At 34.6% G+C, this 20,308-nt stretch overlaps 5 protein-coding genes across 6 annotated transcripts in view; 3 read left to right on the top strand and 2 right to left on the bottom strand.

Moving 5' to 3' along the window:
• Positions 1–19,190, bottom strand: part of Tmem86a_1 (lysoplasmalogenase-like protein TMEM86A) — a 227,660-nt gene extending 208,470 nt beyond the window's left edge. Inside the window, exon 1 of the mRNA XM_054228919.1 lies at positions 19,013–19,190. The gene's annotated coding sequence lies outside the window, so the exon portion shown is untranslated. The remainder of the gene's footprint in view (positions 1–19,012) is intronic.
• On the top strand, positions 906–16,080 carry LOC105213518 (uncharacterized). The gene is made up of 3 exons (XM_011186402.3): positions 906–1,678; positions 14,734–14,997; positions 15,064–16,080. The coding sequence occupies exons 1-3, from the start codon at positions 1,667–1,669 to the stop codon at positions 15,835–15,837; spliced, it is 1,050 nt and encodes a 349-aa protein (XP_011184704.2). The 5' UTR covers positions 906–1,666; the 3' UTR covers positions 15,838–16,080.
• Positions 17,323–18,182, top strand: LOC105213519 (uncharacterized). The gene is made up of 2 exons (XM_011186403.3): positions 17,323–17,461; positions 17,532–18,182. The coding sequence occupies exons 1-2, from the start codon at positions 17,407–17,409 to the stop codon at positions 17,912–17,914; spliced, it is 438 nt and encodes a 145-aa protein (XP_011184705.1). The 5' UTR covers positions 17,323–17,406; the 3' UTR covers positions 17,915–18,182.
• Positions 18,111–19,391, top strand: LOC105213521 (pterin-4-alpha-carbinolamine dehydratase). Of its 2 annotated transcripts, none has more exons than XM_011186406.3 (3): positions 18,111–18,319; positions 18,404–18,497; positions 19,002–19,391. In XM_011186406.3, exons 1-3 carry the CDS (start codon positions 18,165–18,167, stop codon positions 19,299–19,301), a joined length of 549 nt encoding a protein of 182 aa, XP_011184708.1. In that variant the 5' UTR covers positions 18,111–18,164; the 3' UTR covers positions 19,302–19,391. The 2 variants fall into 2 exon arrangements, with proteins under 2 accessions (XP_011184708.1, XP_011184709.1); XM_011186407.3 differs by having other exon boundaries at positions 18,125–18,319; positions 18,407–18,497.
• On the bottom strand, positions 19,364–20,268 carry LOC105213520 (N-alpha-acetyltransferase 40). Its single transcript, XM_011186405.3, has 2 exons — positions 19,717–20,268; positions 19,364–19,662 (listed from the first exon to the last, which is right to left on the bottom strand). Exons 1-2 carry the CDS (start codon positions 20,082–20,084, stop codon positions 19,428–19,430), a joined length of 603 nt encoding a protein of 200 aa, XP_011184707.2. The 5' UTR covers positions 20,085–20,268; the 3' UTR covers positions 19,364–19,427.
• Between the last annotated feature and the right edge of the window lie 40 nt (positions 20,269–20,308).

Here is a 20,308-nt window from a genome sequence, read left to right as displayed (position 1 = left end):
TCAAGCTGTATGCATTATATTTTTTAAATTATTGGCAAATATTGCAACACTGAGTGAAATATTGTCTACTTTACCGTACTTTACTGAGAGTGAACGCCCGTCAGTCTTGTATGTAAATTAACCTTGCACTTTAAAGAGACCAATGTAAACCATTCCAATACAAGACAATCAATATACTTTTGCAAAGATAAAAATATTGACTATTTATATTAATCCATATTTTTAAACAACAAAATGAGCACTAAATCAATTTGATTGCATCTAATAATCAGTAAAATCTCAAAACTGCAAAACCCATTCTAGGCTTTAACAAATAATACATTTCTGCACGTTGTCCCAAAAGCATACAGTCTGCAACATTTATCAACTATCTGGCAAAATTACTCTAGAAAAAAATTTAAACAAAATTCAAAAAGTAAACAAAGTCGCAAATAAAAAATTATTTTTGACTTTTGGGCCACCACGCACAGTATGCGCAAGAATCTCTTTGTACCAACAACAACAACTACAACAGTCAGTTTGTTTGCAGCGCGCTTGAGAGCACAACAAAACAAAACGCTCGTTTAGAAACCACCAACAACAATTGCGCTGCGCATGTCAGGCAGTTAACCAACCAACTTTATGCCGGTTAACGCTCATAAGCGATTTTAATTGTAGCAGCAAGATCAAGACACGATTTGACGCAGCCGCTCTACACCAACGCCGCCTTAGCGGGAGCAGCTGTACCAGCAGCCACAACTACAACAACATAAGTTTCTAACAGCGACTGAGTCAAAATCAAAGTCACCTTTGTTGTTGTGGTGGTTAATGTTATTGTTGTTGCTGTTGTCATAAGCTGCCGCTGGCCAACTCGTCGTGGCTGCTGACACACTAGAAACGCTCGAAAGGTATAAAAGGTTCGCTGCTCTCGCTGAGCGTTTCAATTCGACGCGAAACGTGTGCGCTTTTGGTGTTGACGGCGACAGCAGCCGTAACGGGAATAGTTTTAAAAACAACTGTAACTGTAATGCAGTAGATTGTTATAATATTGAGCAAGTGAATGAATAATTTGGATTCAGTCAAATTGCAAGTGAAGTGAAACGTTCTGCAAAGCACGTACAAGAATAAAGCGCGCAAGCAAAGCAACAAATTTAAATTAAAATATTGATCATTTCGTGCATTTACTCACGCCTGTTGCACCACAACTAGATGCACGTGTGTTAAAGCGCTGCATTTTGTTGTAAAAATATAAAGAATTTGCATACTCGACTCCTTGAGCTGCAGCGCGGCGTTTAATTATTCATAAACTTGCCATTTTTTGTAAGCGTGTCGCGTGTGAGAAGAGTAAAGCGCATGCGCAACGAACATCCTTTGAAAGCGAACGTGTCTGCAATAGCAACAACAAAAACTGTGTGTGAAAAGACCTCGCTTGTTGAAATTGAAAACAATTTTTTAACATTCATAAAACGTTAAGTGGCCCAAGGAACTCTTACGCTCACACATACATATGTACATGTACAAGTGACACAATAAATTACAAATTGCACGAATTTAATAAGCAAATAAAATAATTTCCAAAGAAACCAAACTTAAAGAAAGAAGTGTCTGACAACTGAAGTACGCCGGAGTTGACGAAATCGAAAGCTATAACTAGCCCATTGAACTGAACTGATCGAATTGCTGCAATATGGATGCGAAGGTGAGTAATAGTGAAATATATAAAATTGTTGAATTTGGAAGGATTGCTTGATCCACTTGCTTGATACTTGGTCCAAAAAATATTGTCCGTTTTTTTTGATGAAATAAAAAATTAATGAAAGCTTTGACCTCTTACTAAGCGGAAAAGCTAATTTTTGCCGATTGAAAAATATTTTATATACATATTTTAAAGTTGAAACACCCTTAATACAGAAAAAATTACGCAAAAATATTCTCTTAATTATTCTAAAAAATTAAAAATATTTTTTTAAAAATATTTTATTTTTTAATTTTTAAGGGATTTTAAAAAAATAAAATACACAAATTCTTTAAGATTACTAGTAAAAAAATTAATTTTTCTAAAAAAAAACTAAAGGGTGTTTCATTAGACATGTGGTTTTCAATAAGAAATAGAAACACATATATTCTAATGTTATGGTCAAGAATTTAGCTTTATTAAGAATAGAGTTTGTCATTATGGTTTTAATATGATTTCGGGCAAGTGACCACCACGGCTTGCTGAAATAAATTTCAGGAGAGAGGCCCAATTTTCGATCACTTTTTGCAGCAATTGCGGCCGTATGTCAGCAATAAACGTTTTTCCGGCGTAAATCTGTTCATTATGAAATGACAAACCAAACTAAGTATAAATTAAAACAGCTGTCAAAAAGTCCAAGTCCAACTTCGAAAAAAGTGTTGTCTCATTGTAAATCACACTTCTAAAATAAGCACCCGATATATTTTAAGAAGAAATTAAATTTTTTTTGCAACCCATAGTAGGGTTGTTACCGTTGTTGCCGTCTAAATCGGAAATGCCCCTTTGAACTTTAAGTGCGTTTTCTCTCTTCTTATAATTTTGAATTTAATATCTGTTTCTGCTACTTCTGGAATCATAACAAACCTGTGGTCTGATTCCATGAAAACAAATCACTTTCGAAATTTTTTGTAATTTCTAATTTTTTGTAATTTCCTTGACACAAATTGGATGATCTAATCAGTGGAAAAAAGTCCAAAATTTCCAAATAAAAATAGCTGATCAAAGTTTACTGTTACAGACAAATAAGTATTTCATTCATCTGTTATTATCTATTAAAACATTAAGAATTGAGTTAATGAGTTCGTGAAAACTTTAGAGTAAGTATTGAATGCCTCAAGGATATCAAAAATATTATCTTTGATAACCAAATATTTTAGTTAAAAACATTGGATAAATTTTCAGCGAAACTTTGGAAATGTTTTTGGACGGACATTTTAATACATATATGTATTTACATATATAAATTAATTTCAAAATCAAATTTGCTAAAGGACCAAATTCGACAAGGCATGATAAAGAATTGTTTTTTTTTACTTATATTAAAGCATACGATGACTCGCTCCATAAAATATTCGAAAAAACCAAATTGAGTCCAATCCTTAACATCACATTTCAATATTCATAAATACATATACATATACATATATATGTAAGTGGCGCAAATGCATTTAGTCACTTGACTGATTGCAACATTTAATTCACACATGACCCACACTTCACTACTCTATAAGAAGAAAAAACAAAAACAAACACAAAAACAAAAGCAAAAAATAAAAAATAAAAATAAGCAAAACCAATCACAAAAGCGCACAGCACCTAAGAGCATACCGTTTCATCTGTTGATCTGTAATTGCTGCCGCTCCTTTGACTTTTTGTTACACTTTCACTTTTCTAACATTTCTGTCTGTCAGCCAGTCAGTTGAGCTGAGTCGCGCATTCCGTTAGTCAATTAGTGGGGCAGACAGCTTGTCTGCGCACAACTCAAGCTGACTATATCTACCCAGCCAGTCAGTCAGTCAGTCACTTAGCGCCCACTCGAAATATGTAGCTGAGGTCAAGTACATGCAAATACCGTATATGGCCGGTGGGCGCGCATGCGCAGCTCAAAGTTGTAAAATAAAATCGATATTGAGCTTAAGCGCGCTGCAGAAAAAAAAATATCGGATAAGTGGGCATGTGCTGGAGTAGAGTATGCTGCAACGAAATATATATACATACATACATACGTGGAGAAGTGGAACATTTGTGTTAAATAATACTTTTGGGTAGGAGTGTATCAAATTGTTTTTCTCTGTTAATATCAAGCTTCACAGTTTTCTGTTTCGTTTATGCGCTCGCAAAAGGTTATGCGCGAAAGGAAAGTCGTAACGAATTTAGAAATTCATTGCTAGAGATATTTATGGTGCGGAAAAATGTAAGGAAGGGATAAAGGTTAAAACTGGAAGAAAAGGAACTATGAACATTCCCAGAGAAATATGTAAAATGGATACATCCATATGTAGGAAATACAAATGTATATACATGGTAATAACAAGATCAAGGTTATTGAAATATTATAACTATGAGTCAAGTTGGTAAGAATTTCATGTATCCGTTAGATGGTGCTCTTGGTCAAAATATTGATTGATATTTTAATTCAAAAAGTTATGTTTCAGAGTGAGCTTTACAGATATTTTCTAATATTTTGAGGAGTCTAAGACCCAAGAGAAATCTATTTTATGTTCTTCAAAAGATTTCGAAATATTTTCCAATATTATTTGGAGTGTCGTTCCCAAGAGAGATCTCTTATATATTCTTCGAAAACATTTTCTAATGTTATTAGAAGTCCAGGCCACAAAAGAGCCTTAATTAATGCAAAAGGAGATAATATAATAAGATTCGGATAAATAAACAGTTAAAAAATATATAGTACATAAATACTGAATCATAATTCATTGCTATCATCAGCAGTTTTGAATACTTTCAAGTAATCTTCAGGGAAAAATTAAACCAACTCTTAATATAATTACCGTTGGAAATGCTTTAACTCTATTTCTCATTCCTCTCTCTATCTGTCTCTCTTCCTCAAACATACATCTTCTTATAAGTAAAGCTCAATTATTTTCAGATCAAATATTTGCAATTATTACTGTTCCCACTACCCGCTGTTCTCAAAATCGTAGAAATACCCAACCGGAAAATTCCGGGATTTCAGTGCGACCAAGAACGTCTCCTCAATAACATGTTGTATATCATTAAAACAACATTTTCGTGAGCAATGAATAGAACGTGATAGGCAATTAGGGGGATTTTTTTGTTTATAATTGATTCTCCAATCTAATAAAAGATTTAAGAAACAAACTTGTTTCAAAGCAATAATCTTTAGTGCAGTTTAAAAATTATTTTGTTTAATGATTTTCATATATTCTATTTATTTTTTTAAATTTCTTTGTAACTCTTTCATTTGCCCATAAATAGTTGTAGCCACTGTTCAACTTCTTATCAGTGACAAACCAACTCTGACCACATTTACCAAACAAAACAATGCAGAGCAATTATAACAGCAATGACTTGCTGTGAAACTCATTTGACTTATATAACAAAATTTTAAAATCCATTAAAGAACAACGAGCGGAGCAATTGGCCTTGAGCTTCAGGACGCCTGGGGTTCAGTGCTGAACTGACCAAAAAAACACAAGCTGTTCACAGCAGCCACATACATACTTATATGCACATATATTTCAGTATATACCGGAATCTGTAGCATGCTCAAAGCGATTTTTAGCAAACGTTCACCGACACCTTAAGCTTCAAGCGCCAAGCCACGCCACAATGTCACCAGTGGGAGGGGTTTGGAAAAAATTTGCATACGCTACATGCAATCTAAATTGTTGTGATAGAATACAAGAGTGACTTGCAAGTTCCGTTAACATACATAAGTACATTAGCTTGTTTTACATATAAATAAATAAATACATAATTAAATTTATAGCTATGTACATATGACTTATGTATATATTATGTAGATACTGTTAATGTAATGTATGTAGATAATGCCAATGTAATGTTGACAGCCATGCTACAACAATAATAAATGTAACAATATTATTATTTAGCACCAAAGTATGACGAAACGCTTAGAAAATGCGCTGAAAAATCCAATTCACGCGCTGGTGTAAATTAAGCTGGAATTCCAATAAGAAATCTATTTTTATCTCTTCTGATTTATTTTTGTTGTAAACATGATTTACATTGATATCAAATCGATTTTTGCTCGCCAATTGATGAAGTATCTCAGTTCACACCCGCCAGTTTCCGCATTTCATTGCGGAAGTTCATATTAGAAAATGCCTTTATTCACCGGGAATATAACAAAAAGTATGCTGGCTAATACCGTAATTGACAATTAATTTCCAAGAAGTAACAAAAAGTAGTGGAAAAAACCGTTTGTACAACACAATACAGTAGTTTAATTCGCTTTGTATTTGCTTTAATTGTGATAATGGTAATTGAAATTTTATACGAAATGGTGTGTGTGTCAGTATGTAATTCAATTTTCAGTTGTGTGCACATTTGAATACTGTGCAAAGCCAATCAAAAACAAGCCACACAATCGCCTCTTAACTATTGGAGTTCGAAAATATTGTTGGTTGGTATTTTAATCCCATTAATTGTGCTGATACGAAATATCAAGCGTGAAGTCCTATTATCATGAATCTACACGCGCATATTCTGTGCAATAAGTAATTGGAAATTTTTTAACAAAAACACTATCATTTATTCGTTGGCGTGGCACTTGAAATTCAAGTAATAATAGATCTGTTGTGGAATTATTCCATAAATTTGCTCAGTCGCCTCAGAATTGTCTTTGAATATTCTATTCGAGTTTTATCAACAACACAAGGCGCATACTGGGGAATATTACTACTCATAACCTGGTTCATATCTTTGTTCGAAGAAACATAAACTTTTTTTAATAGAATTTCCCCCGGAGCAGATAAAGAGCTAATCTAGATTATGTATGTCATAAAAATTTTCCCTTGCAAATCCAACAGCAGCTCAGAGACGGCACAAATTTTTAGATCCATTCATTTGTACATCAGTCTAATAATTATATGTGCATGAAATTTTTGCAAAAAAAAAATAAAGATTACAAAATTGCAAAATATTTCTGAGTATGCAGGTTTGTTATTATTAATGTATACGATATATAAAAAAACAAAAAATTAACAAATTTCAAAATATTTTTTAAACTATAAAACAGAATTGAAGTTTAGGCTAATAGTAAATATTTATATGTGCATTTTACTATTTTTACCAATAAAGCCTATACATTTGAGTTTAACTGAAGGAAATGTTTATTTTAATAGTCAGTAGAATTGTCCTTATATTTTAAAACTAAATTAAGTCGCTTATTCAGAGAATTAACTACTGACTGTAGAATAGTTATGTAATATTTAAGGTGACGTACTGTCTCAAACTGCTTTCCGTTTTGGAAAACAAGAGCAGAGAGGTTCCCCCAGAGATCTTCAGTAGGATCTTTAGGTTCGAACACAATGCTGCACATTGTAATATCGGAATTTTCCGGTCGTTAAAGATGTTCTTCGTGTGGATTGAAGCGTTATTCTTTCGGTATGTCCAGTTATATGCCATAAATATTGCCAGCAAATTTTATTAACTCGCTGTCCAAAAGATCTACATTCATATTAGCATTCATTTGAGTGAATATAAAACATGCAACCCATGAAATCAGGGTACCGCTTTCAAAACATCGCTTGTAGTAGGACCGTCGTTCCTGGTGCGAATCTCTCCAATATTTCTTGCAATGACCTGGGCCGACCAAATTTAATTTTTTTTTGTCACTAAAGACTGTATTCTATCACTCATCGGCACAAAATTGGTATTTATTTGCAAACCTCAAATGTGCTTTATTGTGTCTTTCTTTAGCCTTGGTTTAGGTGCCATGGAGGTGTGTTTCAGAAACTGATTTTTATGTATAATAGGAAAAATTATATTTATTGTGATTTTCTGTCTTAACTAGGTCCATATTTGATCGCTGCTCATCAAGTCCGCAACTACTAGCCGTCGAATCATCCTTTCGCACCGCTCATCAATGTTGTTTTTCGTCCGCTGCGTCGCACTATACCATAATTAGTTGGGTTTTTAAGAAATTTTGAGATACAGTTCCGATGTCGCTTTGGTCTAGAGCCATTTTGGAACCGCTTTCATGCATTCCTATGATTATTACTTGTTCCTCGGCTGATAAACTAGTACCCCGAGGCATTTTGGGCTTAAAGTTAAATAAATGTAATCAAATTTTTAATAATTCATTAAGTTAATGCACCTACAATAATTTTGAAAACAAATTTTAGCAAAAAAGTTTTTGCTGCGACACTATCAGTAAGAAAGATCCGCTAAACTGATTTTGCACATATAAATATTTACTATGCTATACCCAATTCACAAGCACATTCTTAATGCAACTGTACAACGAACGAGAAAAGTATGAAACGATTTTCATTGCATAGTAACGGTAACATATCAACCTTTTATTCCACATTTACCGAAATCCAAAAAATAACAGTGAATAAGAAATATAAACAAAAGCAGAAATGCACATATAATTATTTGACTGGGGTAGGATAATAACAAAGCGCATATCATAATATAATTATAAAACTCGGAATTTATACTTTTAAAACCTATGTGACCACTTAATCAATAATAGAATTGAGTATATATCTTAAATAGTTAGATCTAACCTTGAAAGGCACGTGTAGATAAGAAACTAAACTAACACCAAAAAGGTCTCGATGAGAGCTCCGAAGACGATGCACAATCGAAAAAATTATTATGGTAACGAATGAGCTGATTTAGTTCTTCACAAACTCACATTCTACCAAAAAGTATGGACTCTAAGCAACGTTTCGAACAGTGCAAACAAAATAAATGAAAATTCTTGGATTCTTGTGTGACAATAGATGAAATATGGTTCGATCCCTTGGTGTTCAGTCGACGATCCAAAGCGACTATTATGTAGAGTTATTGAGACTTTTGTGGAGTAACGATCCCATTCGAAGAAGATTATGTTTTATCAAAACGTGTACTGAGTCATAAATTTGTGGCAAAATTTAATGCCAGGAATTGGGTATTTATTCTCTGAATCAGACTCTGGTCCGAAAAGTACTTCGCTCATTTTCCCGTTGTAATCGTTGTACAAAGTGGTATCAAAAGTTGAAAGATCGCTATATTCATGTTGAAAAATGTGTTATCTATAACGATACGAGATTTTCGATCTTGGTACCAACTCTAAATAGATGATAATGTATATAATTCAATAAGTGGCAAGCATTGGTCTAATTGGGTCTAGAACTTGATTGAGATTCAGATAAAAGTTTGAGTGTCTTCAGGCTTTGCTCACATCTAAATGAATGCCATCAGCACAACTCAGGTTAAAGTTTATTACGAATCCCTAGTTATTGCTTATGTTGAAATATTACGAGATCTAGTGTCTATTAATACGCATACCGTACTGAGTTTGATACATAGTTTAGTCGACATTTAGTACATAGTTCTATCGTTTTATCCAAAACAAAATTCATCCATTAATTCTTGAAAATCATATCTACGTAAACTATTTTTGGGTAAAATAAAATCGATGAATAGAAAAGTGTGCAAACAAACAATAACAAACAGCCAAAACGGCGCTACTTGAGTGGCAAATTGCGGACGCAAAGGTTTGTCGTCAATACCGAAGCAAAAACAAAAAAAAAAAAATAAAAATAATAAAAAATGTATCAAGATGACAATCAAAGAGTTGATCAATCAAATCGATCGATTCATTGTGATACAAAGGAAATGTGACATTCAACCTGCAAAAATGGCTGCAAGCGATTCTTGATAAAAGCTTTGTGGTACCAATAATGATTTAAGAAAAAATTTAATAATATCAAAAAAGTATTATATATTGCAAATTTATAAGTACAGTATGTAATATTAAATGAGAAATTAGCAAGTTGAATATTTGAATAAAATTTGTGACACATCATTAATCATACGAAAAAAGTAACCCAGCAGCTGACAGCTAGTCAAGAGACTAGATAAGAGTAAATATCGAAATAGCAGCTGAATAGCCAAATGAGAGCATAAACGGATTTTCGCACACGTGTGTACAAACCATATGTATTTTCCTATGGGCTAAACCCGTGAATTAAACACCTACTCATTACATTTCCAAGTGAGAATTGTGCCAATTTCTAAAGCGAAGAAAGAACGACAACACTTAGTGGTTTTCATAAACAAATATATGAATAGAAAAACGGATTTTCCCACATACGAGGACGGTTCGATAAAAACTGGGCCTAACATCTACATGACCCTAGTGAAATTTATAATTAGTACATTCTCGTAGACAAATTTTGCAAACATTTCTGTCGAAACGAACTCGAAGTTTGGTTTTGTCCTCGTTTTGGAAACGGGTATTGACGGGTATTTTAGAAAAAAAAGGAAAAATATCAATGGTTTGAGTTCCAAAGTTTCTTTTAAAGCAGCTCATCGGTTCCTACCTTAGCTGTCGCTAGGAAGTTGACTCCGCCCGTCTTCTTTTGTCGAACAAAGAGGTAACCGGCGCCATAGAGCAGACTGGATAAACAAGCCGAACTCCAACCGAGCTTATAATGACAATTTTTTGAACAACTTCGTTTTTATTTTGTATCTACAGACTTATCGGACCGTCCTAGTATTTATTTATGTACTTACCCTAGCATGACTTCAACTTCCGCTTGCATTGCAAGACTTACTCATGTGTCAACGCGAACACTTTTACTTTGCAACTCTTTTCTTCTAAATGAAATATACAGACATATGTATTATATATACATTGGTATTAGTGTTTGAAGTTTTAGTTGATGGCTCAGTTTTGTGTTACGAAGTAGCAATTAAGAAAGCTCATTGTTAAATGTCAACTGATATGTCAGCTATGAAAACTAGCAAACAAAATATAAAAACAGAGCCCTTTCTCACACATGCACATACTTAAGTACTTAAGAATATAGAATACGCTAGTGACTCAGTAGATTTTCTACTTTTACCATCTCACAGTCAACTGCCCTAGTTACTCACTAAAGATGACTTTTTTAATTTAAAGCAGTTAGAAGAATCATAATTGCCGCATATTACATTTATATGGTTTTGCAAAGCAAACTTTTACGTCATTTTATGTTGTTTTTTTTTTGATTTTTATGTTTTCTCTTACACAATTATGAACACAGCTATGGGCTGAGTTTAACTTAATCTCAACGTTAGTGGTTCCAAACTATACAAATGTGCCAGAAATGGCTCAAAAGTTCAAGTTTCGGTTTTTTTACTTCTACGGTTGATATTTTAATGCATTGAGTGACGTCGTTAATATTTATTTTTCCAAATTTATTGAATATTCGTCCTCAATCTCTAGTTAGGTTCTATAATTTAAGGTTAGGATGTTGTTTAGATAAAGTTGGCATTCGTAGTATAATGGTTAATGCACCATCAAATCAAAATATGCGTAAAATTAAAATCAAATCAAATCTTTTCAGATGCTTATCATTGATAAGAAGATACTCAAACAAATCTAAGGTTTACCAAAGTGGAGTCTTATAATTACAATATAACTTCCATAACTCGAACTCTTGAAATGGCAATAGAAGTAAAATTTCATACAAATTTCCTTCAATAAATCGATATTATTCGTTTTTTGTGGATTATGGTGATTCGAGTTAGAGAAGTTCCACTGTATGTTAAATTAAATATATAAATAATATATACAAATATATAATATACTAGCAGACCCCTCCGGCTTCGCACAGGATTTCGATGCGAAGAGAATGACTTGCAAGTGATTTTCAGTTTCAGATTAAGGTTCTCCATCACGCAGTCTTTTTGATACCCTCGCCTGGGAACTATTTCCAAAAAGTAAAGATCAACCAATAAATATAGACAATGTTACTCAGGGTGAACGTAGCTTTCCAATGGTGAAATCTTTTTGAAATCGGCACAGTAGTTTTTGAGTTTATTCATTACAAACATGCATACAAATCTTTCCTCTTTATAATAGTAGTATAGAAAGATGTCGCTAAAACTGTGTTCATATATGGGAACTTTTGTCGTTCACTAACAACATTTGGGTATTGCCTTTCACATTCGCGCAAAGTAATTATTTCTTCTAATTTCATTATTGTTTCTTTCTACACTGGTTAAATTGCCGAAATTGCCACTGTTTAAAGAATATAATTATTATTGTCATATTCATCAATATATTTATTTGACTACTCCAAAGACTGAATAATTAAACAACTAGGGTAGCTGTTAATATTTCTGGCTTGAGAGACTTTTAGTTGCACTTTCAAAGTAAAAGACATTCTAAAAATTTAGTAAATGCGCTGATTTTTATGGTCGCTTGCAATTATAATAATAAATTAATAAATTAAATTCATTCAAAAACTATGTTTCGAAGTTATATTTCCAAAAATATATTTAAAATCATATTGAAATCGAAAATATGAATAAAGAAAATTGTGTTGCCAATTTTAAATTCCTAAAGTCATTCAGAATTGGAAGTAAGCGAAAAAAACCAAGATAAATTACTTAAGAAAAGGCAGATTTGGCGTCAATCCACTCAAATCACATTGAGAAGAAGGAATGTAAAATCTTTCACATTTATCTAATCGTGATATTTTTCGTTATGTATTCTGTGTTTGAAAACGTATCCTTTCTTTCCATTAAACCTTATATTCAAATCTAATAATTTCAAGTTTTTCAAAAGAACCCTTCGAAGTAATGGAAATTAATTAATATTAATTAACTATGGATCCTATAAGAAATGTATGGTACTGGTTTTCTAAGTAAGGGGGAAAATTAATGGAGTTGTTTTAGTTAAAAAAAACACGAAATGAATAATACCTTTGAGATATTAGGTCTACAACTTTGCTTCCGCCGTCTTCCAATAGTTGTCTCTAGGGTCAAGCACTGGTCGATTAAATCGTTTTATATCGATCTTGAACATTTGTGTCAACATTAACCCAACAAAATGTTTGTAGAGATCTGTTTGCATCCCAAATTTATTCTCATCTGAAAATGTCACTTTTTGAGCCGAATTCTCGACATTTGCAGGAAATTTTGCTTTTCTTTTTTAATTCCAAGAAAAGTGCGGCTGAGGTTCATCGACATTTGTAACCGTTTTTATACAAAAAAAAAAACTACAATTTCCAAAAAAAAAACGGAAGCAAAGTTGTAGACCTAATAACAAAACATTAAAGTCTACATTTAATAATTTCTACATCTAAAAAGAATTTTTGTAGCCACCATTATGAATATACATAATTAAATAATGGTTAAGTACTGGGGACGATTAGAACCGTTAAATTCTTGTGTTTTAAAACACATTTCAGAATAATTAACTAGCTATAAACATTGTTTCTATGCAAGTTCAACTGACCAGTTGAAATTAATTTTTTCCTACACCTTTGCATCATTTAGTCACGCTTTAAGTAATTAGATCACATTACAACGGTCCATTAGAAGTGTGTTAATTGTGTTTAACTATAAATATATTTATCTTTGTACATAAGCTCTGATATGATATTAACTTATTCGAGTTTTAATTACAATTAATGCACTCCACAAGCGCATAAATAATGCGGAAAGATAAACAAAACGTAATTTATAAGCGAATAAAGGAGTTTGCACTAAGAGAGACGTATCAAGCGCGCAGCATAAATTACGGGTTTTTAATGCAAATATGTAGTTAACTAAACGCACCCGAACTGTCACTACTGTCATTATATACAAATAAAATGTTGGCAGTTTTGACATAAAAAAGATTTGTTTTGCATTCGCTTATATTGTATTCGCATAATAACCGAGAGACACGGGAAACGAACACTGGGAGAAAATATTCTGTTGGTTTAGTTATGTACATTTGACAACCCTGGTATTTGATATTCAGCGGATGTTCAGGTCCTTCTGTTATCCTCTCTTTAAGGTAACTGTTTTATTTATGAGGTAATTTTTCTGCTGATCCTTCCAATTATGCTTATATGGTATTGCTGAAAACTGCTTTTACGAATACGAGTGGTGGAAAGCAATGCTATCCGAATACATGAGAATTTTCTCTTTAGTGCCGAAGTCAGTTGTTAGTGTTCAGAGAAGTGATGCTCAATAACTCGGCTGACTGTACTATCAACCACATCTAGACTCGCTCTCAATGGTTGAGTACAAAAGAACGTTACAAATATCGATCTTGATTCATTAGCAACTACTTTTCATTTGCTCAGCGGATGCTCACTAATTTAACTTGGTTTGATTTTCTGTAGAAATTTGAGTTCCGTTTTGAATCTAAGTAATATTTGTGATTCTGAGAAAGAAACTTTTATTGGTATTACTATTAAACCAGTGTCATGAAACCTTTCAGTGCTCATGTTCTTCAAGTTTAGAAGGCCGAAAAAATAGTACGGAACCAACATTACATGCCTTTGCAAAAGAACTTTCCAGAAAAAGCCTAAAATCAACACGAGCGATTGTACCTTGAGAGATCATAATGAGAATCCCATAAGTATTGTTCCAACAAACAAACTCCATTAACGCCCTTGAATCTTATTGCTAGGCCGGCTTCTTCAGTGTGGCTCACATTTTGCAGCTTCAGAGACCTACATATATAGCTGGGCACTGCTAGATTTTCAGTTTTTATTCCGCTCCGGCTTTCAGGACTTGTCAAGAAATGCAACTCCTATAACTGAGACCTTAAAATCAACAGTGTCAACTATTATCAACTTAAGGGTGTGAACCCCTGGTTGACCGAAGGATACCCACACTCTCAAACACAAGTCATTTCAGAAGTATAGCGTTCACACTGAACCGCACAGCCACTGGTGTTAGCAATTTCAGCTTTACTTATCGATTTAATTGAACTTGGGTGTTGCTCTAGATTTGATTTATTACCATAGCGACTAACCCTAATCTTGTACAACATAATGTACGCGCACTTCAAAGGCCAAGCCAAGTCCAAACCGGTTGGATAAAGCGCATTTGCATATCAGCCGCCGTCCAAAGGTGTAGCGGTATCTATGGGTGACTCACATCAAACGTCTACACATAGTAATACCAATAAAAGTCTATTAGCTTATACCCGAGTACAAATTGTTTACACAGATAAATTCATAAATCTTAAAATGAATTTCTTAAAAAGAAATAACAAATTTATTTGAAACTTTACATATGTCTTGCAGCTACTAATCGCGCTGCTGATCGCTATCAACTGTTACTCCAGCTGTGGAGCAGCTTTACGACGCACGCCAAAAGTCTACAATGCGCTCATTACAACCGATGATAATCTGACTTCCAGCCGCGCCTATCCCGTCATACAACCGACCATACACGAGAGTGGTGTGGCGCACTATCCCTTCGGACCGTATAATCCGTATGGTTTCTACTCGCCACCGTTGGTGCGTTTCGGCCAACCGATTGTGCCGGGTTTGCCACCAAGTCAACAGGTATGTGTTACTTTTAAATACTTTGTCCAGAATATATACCATAATAAATGTCTATTCTATCTGCAGTTCCCTTATCCACTACCGCAACAACGTTTCCCACCGCAGTTCATGCGCCAACCGCCACCAAATAGTGGACCACAGCTGCTGCCAACACCCAACGCGGCTGCACAACAGCCCCCACCACAAGACGGTTCGCCAGTAGAGGGTGTGGCGCCCACAGCAACACCACCAACCGAAGAACAACAACCGGTGCAACCACCAACCCAGCCACCACCACCGAAAAGCCCCGCTTTTATGCCACCACTCGAACAAAATCCACCCAAGCAGATGCCTAATGAGAAACTGCCCATACCTTTGAACGAATATGGTCTACCACCATCACTAATACCGTTGCAGCAATATCCAAATCGTAATCCTCAAAATCCGGTTGCACTTCCTCCATACGCTTTCAACCAGTATCCAGTTGTCTATGATCCCATCACCGGTTATCGTGAGCAATATCTACCGCCATATGAATATTTCCCCAGTCAACATCAGCATTTTGCCGTCGGTGGTGGACCACTGGGTGCGCCCAAACCACCATTCCCACAACCACCACCACCTCCATTCAGTGGACCAGCAGTAACCGCGCCACCACCGCCACAACAGTATCCACCACAAGATCAGCCTGAGGAAGCAGCGGCGAGTGAGCCCGAACCACAACCTGCTGAGCCACCACAGACCCCACCACCCACTGTCGATTTTGACAGCATAAAGAATGCATCGAAGAGCAAGAACAGCGCAGTGCCGGATGTGCCGCCACCGCCAATACCAACAGGCGGCAAGCCGCAGAAATCCTAACGTGTTTCTAGTGGCGTGAACGGGGTTTGCACTTTACTTGGCTTAAAGTTCACTAAATGCATTTCAAACAATTAGGAAAATTCTTATAAGTTATTATTGGTAAAAAAATACTCGAGTTAATTTAATTTATTGTTAACGAAATTTTTAGTAAGAGAATTTTGTATTTTTGCATTTAATTCTTATTTTCGCGCATCAATATTATATTGGATATATTGTAGTCATTAAAACATTAATTTGTCGTAAATATTTTAAGTGTTTCAATTGTGGATTTGTATATTTGTAAGTGTTTCTAGAAAGTTCGAAGGCTCGTTGAACCATTTTTAAGTAGCTTTTTTAAACCCTTACCCTTAAGATCCCTTAATAAGAACATAGCTCAGGTGACAAGATCGAGAGTTCACGACATAATTTCCATTGATTTAAGACCAGGTGCGGGATCTTTTCTCAGACTCAAATTTTCCTAGACGATATTGTTCCAAGACATTCCATTAAGATCCTTAGAGTTTCAGGTATCTTATTCAACTTAATTAATTAGATCGACAGTACACGACATCGATTTCATAGATTCAATAATAGGACAAAAATTCTTCTAGACGATAAGCCGAAGACATTTCATTGATATTCTTAGAGTATCAGCTATCTTATCCAAATTAATTATCTAGATCGAGCGAACACGACATCGTTTCCATAGATTCAAGACTAGGTGCGGCACCTTTTCTTATACCAAAAATTTCATAGATATGTCCAAGACGTTCCAACGAAATCCTTAGAGTTTCAGCTATCTTATTCAGCTTATTTTTCGGGTTAAACAGTACCATTTTAATGTTTTCTTCCGAAAGTGTGTTTGGAAAGGGCCTTAAGGACTTAAGGTTAGGTGAGGTCAATCTGGTGGGCCAACAGGACCCACATAGACCAGTTAAGGTCCTTAGCGATACCAGATGGAGTGCTGTCACGTATGCCCTGAGTAGTAGTCATCGTTTAGGAGTTCAACGCTTGACTCGAATTTTAAGAAGTTAGGAGTCCTCTCTGATGATATCTCCTCCAATCTATCGTAATGTGGGACCCTGTGGGAGCTTTTGACACTTCCTGCGTTCCTCCTAGATCAAGATCTTTATTGTGTATTATGAAGTAGTACTCAGCTCAAATACCGCAAGGATATACATACATACATATTTCAAATAATCCCAATGATTGTTGACACCAATAAATTAATTTAACAAATTCTAGTATCCACCACATTGCTTAATGACCAATACAGATTTCCTACGTAAAATCGAAGAAAAGGTCACCAACCTTTTAAACCCCCAAAGACCGCCTTATCAAACCAAAACAGAAGAGAATGTGATAAAAATGGACAAGCATGTGTCTGTAAAACCACAATAATTTTTCACACTTTCGTTTTTTTTTTTAAGAGATAATGGACTTTCAGTTTCAAGAGCGAATATATCGAAACCAGATGTCTTTCCAAAAGCAGATAAAAAGAGAAATGACGGGATGTACAAAATTGAAACCGTATAAAAGTAGAACCTTCACTTTGGAACTTAGTTTTCTCACAGTGAAATTCTGCAGAAAATGAAGTCTGTTACATTGCTCGGAGGGCTGATATTATTAAACGCGCTTGTGACTGGTAGGCAAAGCCACAGGAATAAATATTTTAAACTAATTATATTCTATATTTTTAATTGTAATAATAACAGAGTGCTCTATTCCTGATGGAACTACGAAGCCATTTGTGCGCAGTCGTTACAGCAAACGTTGGCGCATTGCAACTACGGAGGCGAATGTCAATAACAGTTCTTTGACAACGGAATCACAGAAGACTATAGAAGTGGAACTGAAGTCTGACGATACAACTATAGTGAACAACGTGGCTAAATTTGAGGAAACCACGGCTGTGGTTAATCCGACTATGCCATTGCAGACCACCACAGCTAACTCAAAAGTTGTAGAGGAACCAGCCAAGAAAATCTTTAGTACCACAACGGAACACACCAGACATAATGGTCCAAATGGATTACCATTGGACTATGATTACTATGGTAATGGTGGAGAAAATGAGGAAGATGCAGGTCACAAATAATTAACTTATTTTTTTAACTACATAGCCATATAAGCCCACTTATAAATATGCACCTATAAGAAAAGGAATTTCAAATTTATTTAATTTTTCGTTAAAATTGTAAATTCAACCAAAAATATTTCTCAACTGAAGTTTAAGAGGAACTGTATTAGTATTAAAAGTTAAGAATGGCAACTCCACAAAACAGCTGACCGGCAAAAAACTGTCCGTCAAGTGTTTATGGAATATCTTATTGAAAAAAATAAATAAAATGTACAGCATAATCAAATCTGGTGCACAAATTCAGCCAACGAAATATTTCCGTATAACACAATTAGTAATAAATGAATTACAACGACTGAATATATCTAATGATTCATCCGCGTATTGCCCCTTTCTGGGCCGACAGCACCGCTTATTGTGTAGGTATGTGTGTTTCTAGGGCTTCGATTAAATGGTATACGTATCTATAAATCGAGTTTTAAACAAATCCAATGAAATACTTTGTAGTAGTCTGCCTAGAGCAGTTCGAGCAAACACATTTGAAAGTGAGAGGCGATACTCTACAGTGATTGCGCAGAAAACCTTAACGAAGAAAAAAATGGTAAGTATATCAAAGAATCTGCAGTCGATGTATAAAAGTGTAAAGGGGGTGGGATTTTATATATGTAGCTATAAAAACACTTGTTGAAATTGTAAATTACATGGAAAACAATTTTAGCGAATTTCTTTCCTCTAAGCACTTTCAAATTGTGAGCCACCAAGCTACTATGTTTGTGACGGTTTTCGCTTATCGTCAGGTCAAGTCGGAGATCAATATGAGATAAAGTAATGTAGAAACAAGTGAAAGTTCGTGTGTATGATTTTCAAGGCTCTTAATACAATTTTTTATGATTATGGTAAGCCATATGAGCCAATTTACTTAATATACCTACATATGTATGTATGAAGTTATTTTTTGTGTAAAACAGGTTTTGATTACTCTTTTATAAGTATCGTTCTTCATGCTTATACTTATACTTATACTTTGTGTTTGTGAAATATGTGTGTAAAAATATGAATAAATAACTAAATTGCATTACTTTTACTTTACTTTTTTTTCCTACAGGCAAAACTCACCGAGCAGGAAAGATCTGAATTACTTCAGCCAATTCTGAATGCTGGCTGGTCACTAGTGGATAATCGTGATGCCATTTATAAGGAATTCTTGTTCAGTGATTTCAATGCTGCTTTCAGTTTTATGTCCGGTGTTGCTTTGCTTGCCGAAAAATTGAACCACCATCCAGAATGGTTTAATGTATACAATAAAGTGCAAGTAACTTTGTCTACACATGATGTTGGTGGTCTCAGCGCAAAAGATATTCGCGTGGCCAAATACATGGAAGAACAAGCCAAACGCCTAATCTGAGTTATTGATCCAAATTGTGTGTGGTTTTTTCTTGATATTGTTAGTTATTTGAAGTTGTAAAATAAATGTCGCGAAAAACTTAACAAATAAGTATATTATTTTGTCATAGTAGGTACTTAGGTAAACTTATAGTAAAACTTTGCTTAATATCTCATATTCCGCCTTCTCTAATATGTCTGGCGACGTCTCATCCAAACTGTAGCCGATTGTTTTGAAGAAAGCTATGGCATTAGTATTATTTTTTAACACTGTGAGCACAACTTTATCCATCTGCCAATGTTTGGCGCATTGATCCAGTAAATTCATCATGAACTTACCAAGCCCTTGGCGTTGAGATTCTGGTTCAATCTGCATTTCGTAGCTATAAGTATAAAAATATGTAATTTATGTACATACAATTTTCATTAGTACTCACCAGTATAGCACACTGTGTCCGTAGTCCATATCAAAACGAAACATGGTATAAGCAACGGGTTGTCCACTTTTATCCGTCGCGACTAAATAACGTGCCCATTTCTTATTCAAATCATTTTGCTTCACCTTCGGTTGCCAACCCAGTTGTAAAGCTTTATAAAAAGGACTCACATTACGCTCCGCCAATTTAAATGCCCATTTCAATGTCTTTGCATCCATATCTCCTTTTGAGCGACAATAAAGTTTGTATTCTGCTCCATTCTTTGCAGTGAATTCGAAGGCATTGGGCACAGCCTCTAATGGATTCTTAGCTTTGCCTGCATTTTCTACATTTCTTTGTTGATTGGTTGTTGAATTTGTGTTCGTCATTTTGGAATTTTGCACTAATTTGATGGAATTAATAAAGTTAAATTCACAACCGGCGTTAAACGTGTGAATTTAGGATTTAACTTTTGCCAGATGTAATTTGTAGAATAAATTTATACAAATAAGCGCGAAAAAGGTAAAGAACGCGCAGTGCTGCCATCCTTGAAAAATTTTTTGAGGAATTAAGGAGGGCAATAGTTGTCGGAAATATCTCAAAACACTTGGAG

The sequence above is a fragment of the Zeugodacus cucurbitae genome, chromosome 2, assembly GCF_028554725.1.
Source record: "Zeugodacus cucurbitae isolate PBARC_wt_2022May chromosome 2, idZeuCucr1.2, whole genome shotgun sequence".
NCBI classification, from domain to species: domain Eukaryota; kingdom Metazoa; phylum Arthropoda; class Insecta; order Diptera; family Tephritidae; genus Zeugodacus; species Zeugodacus cucurbitae.
Note: the sequence above shows the minus strand (reverse complement) of the source record. Positions and strands in the feature narration are given on the sequence as shown.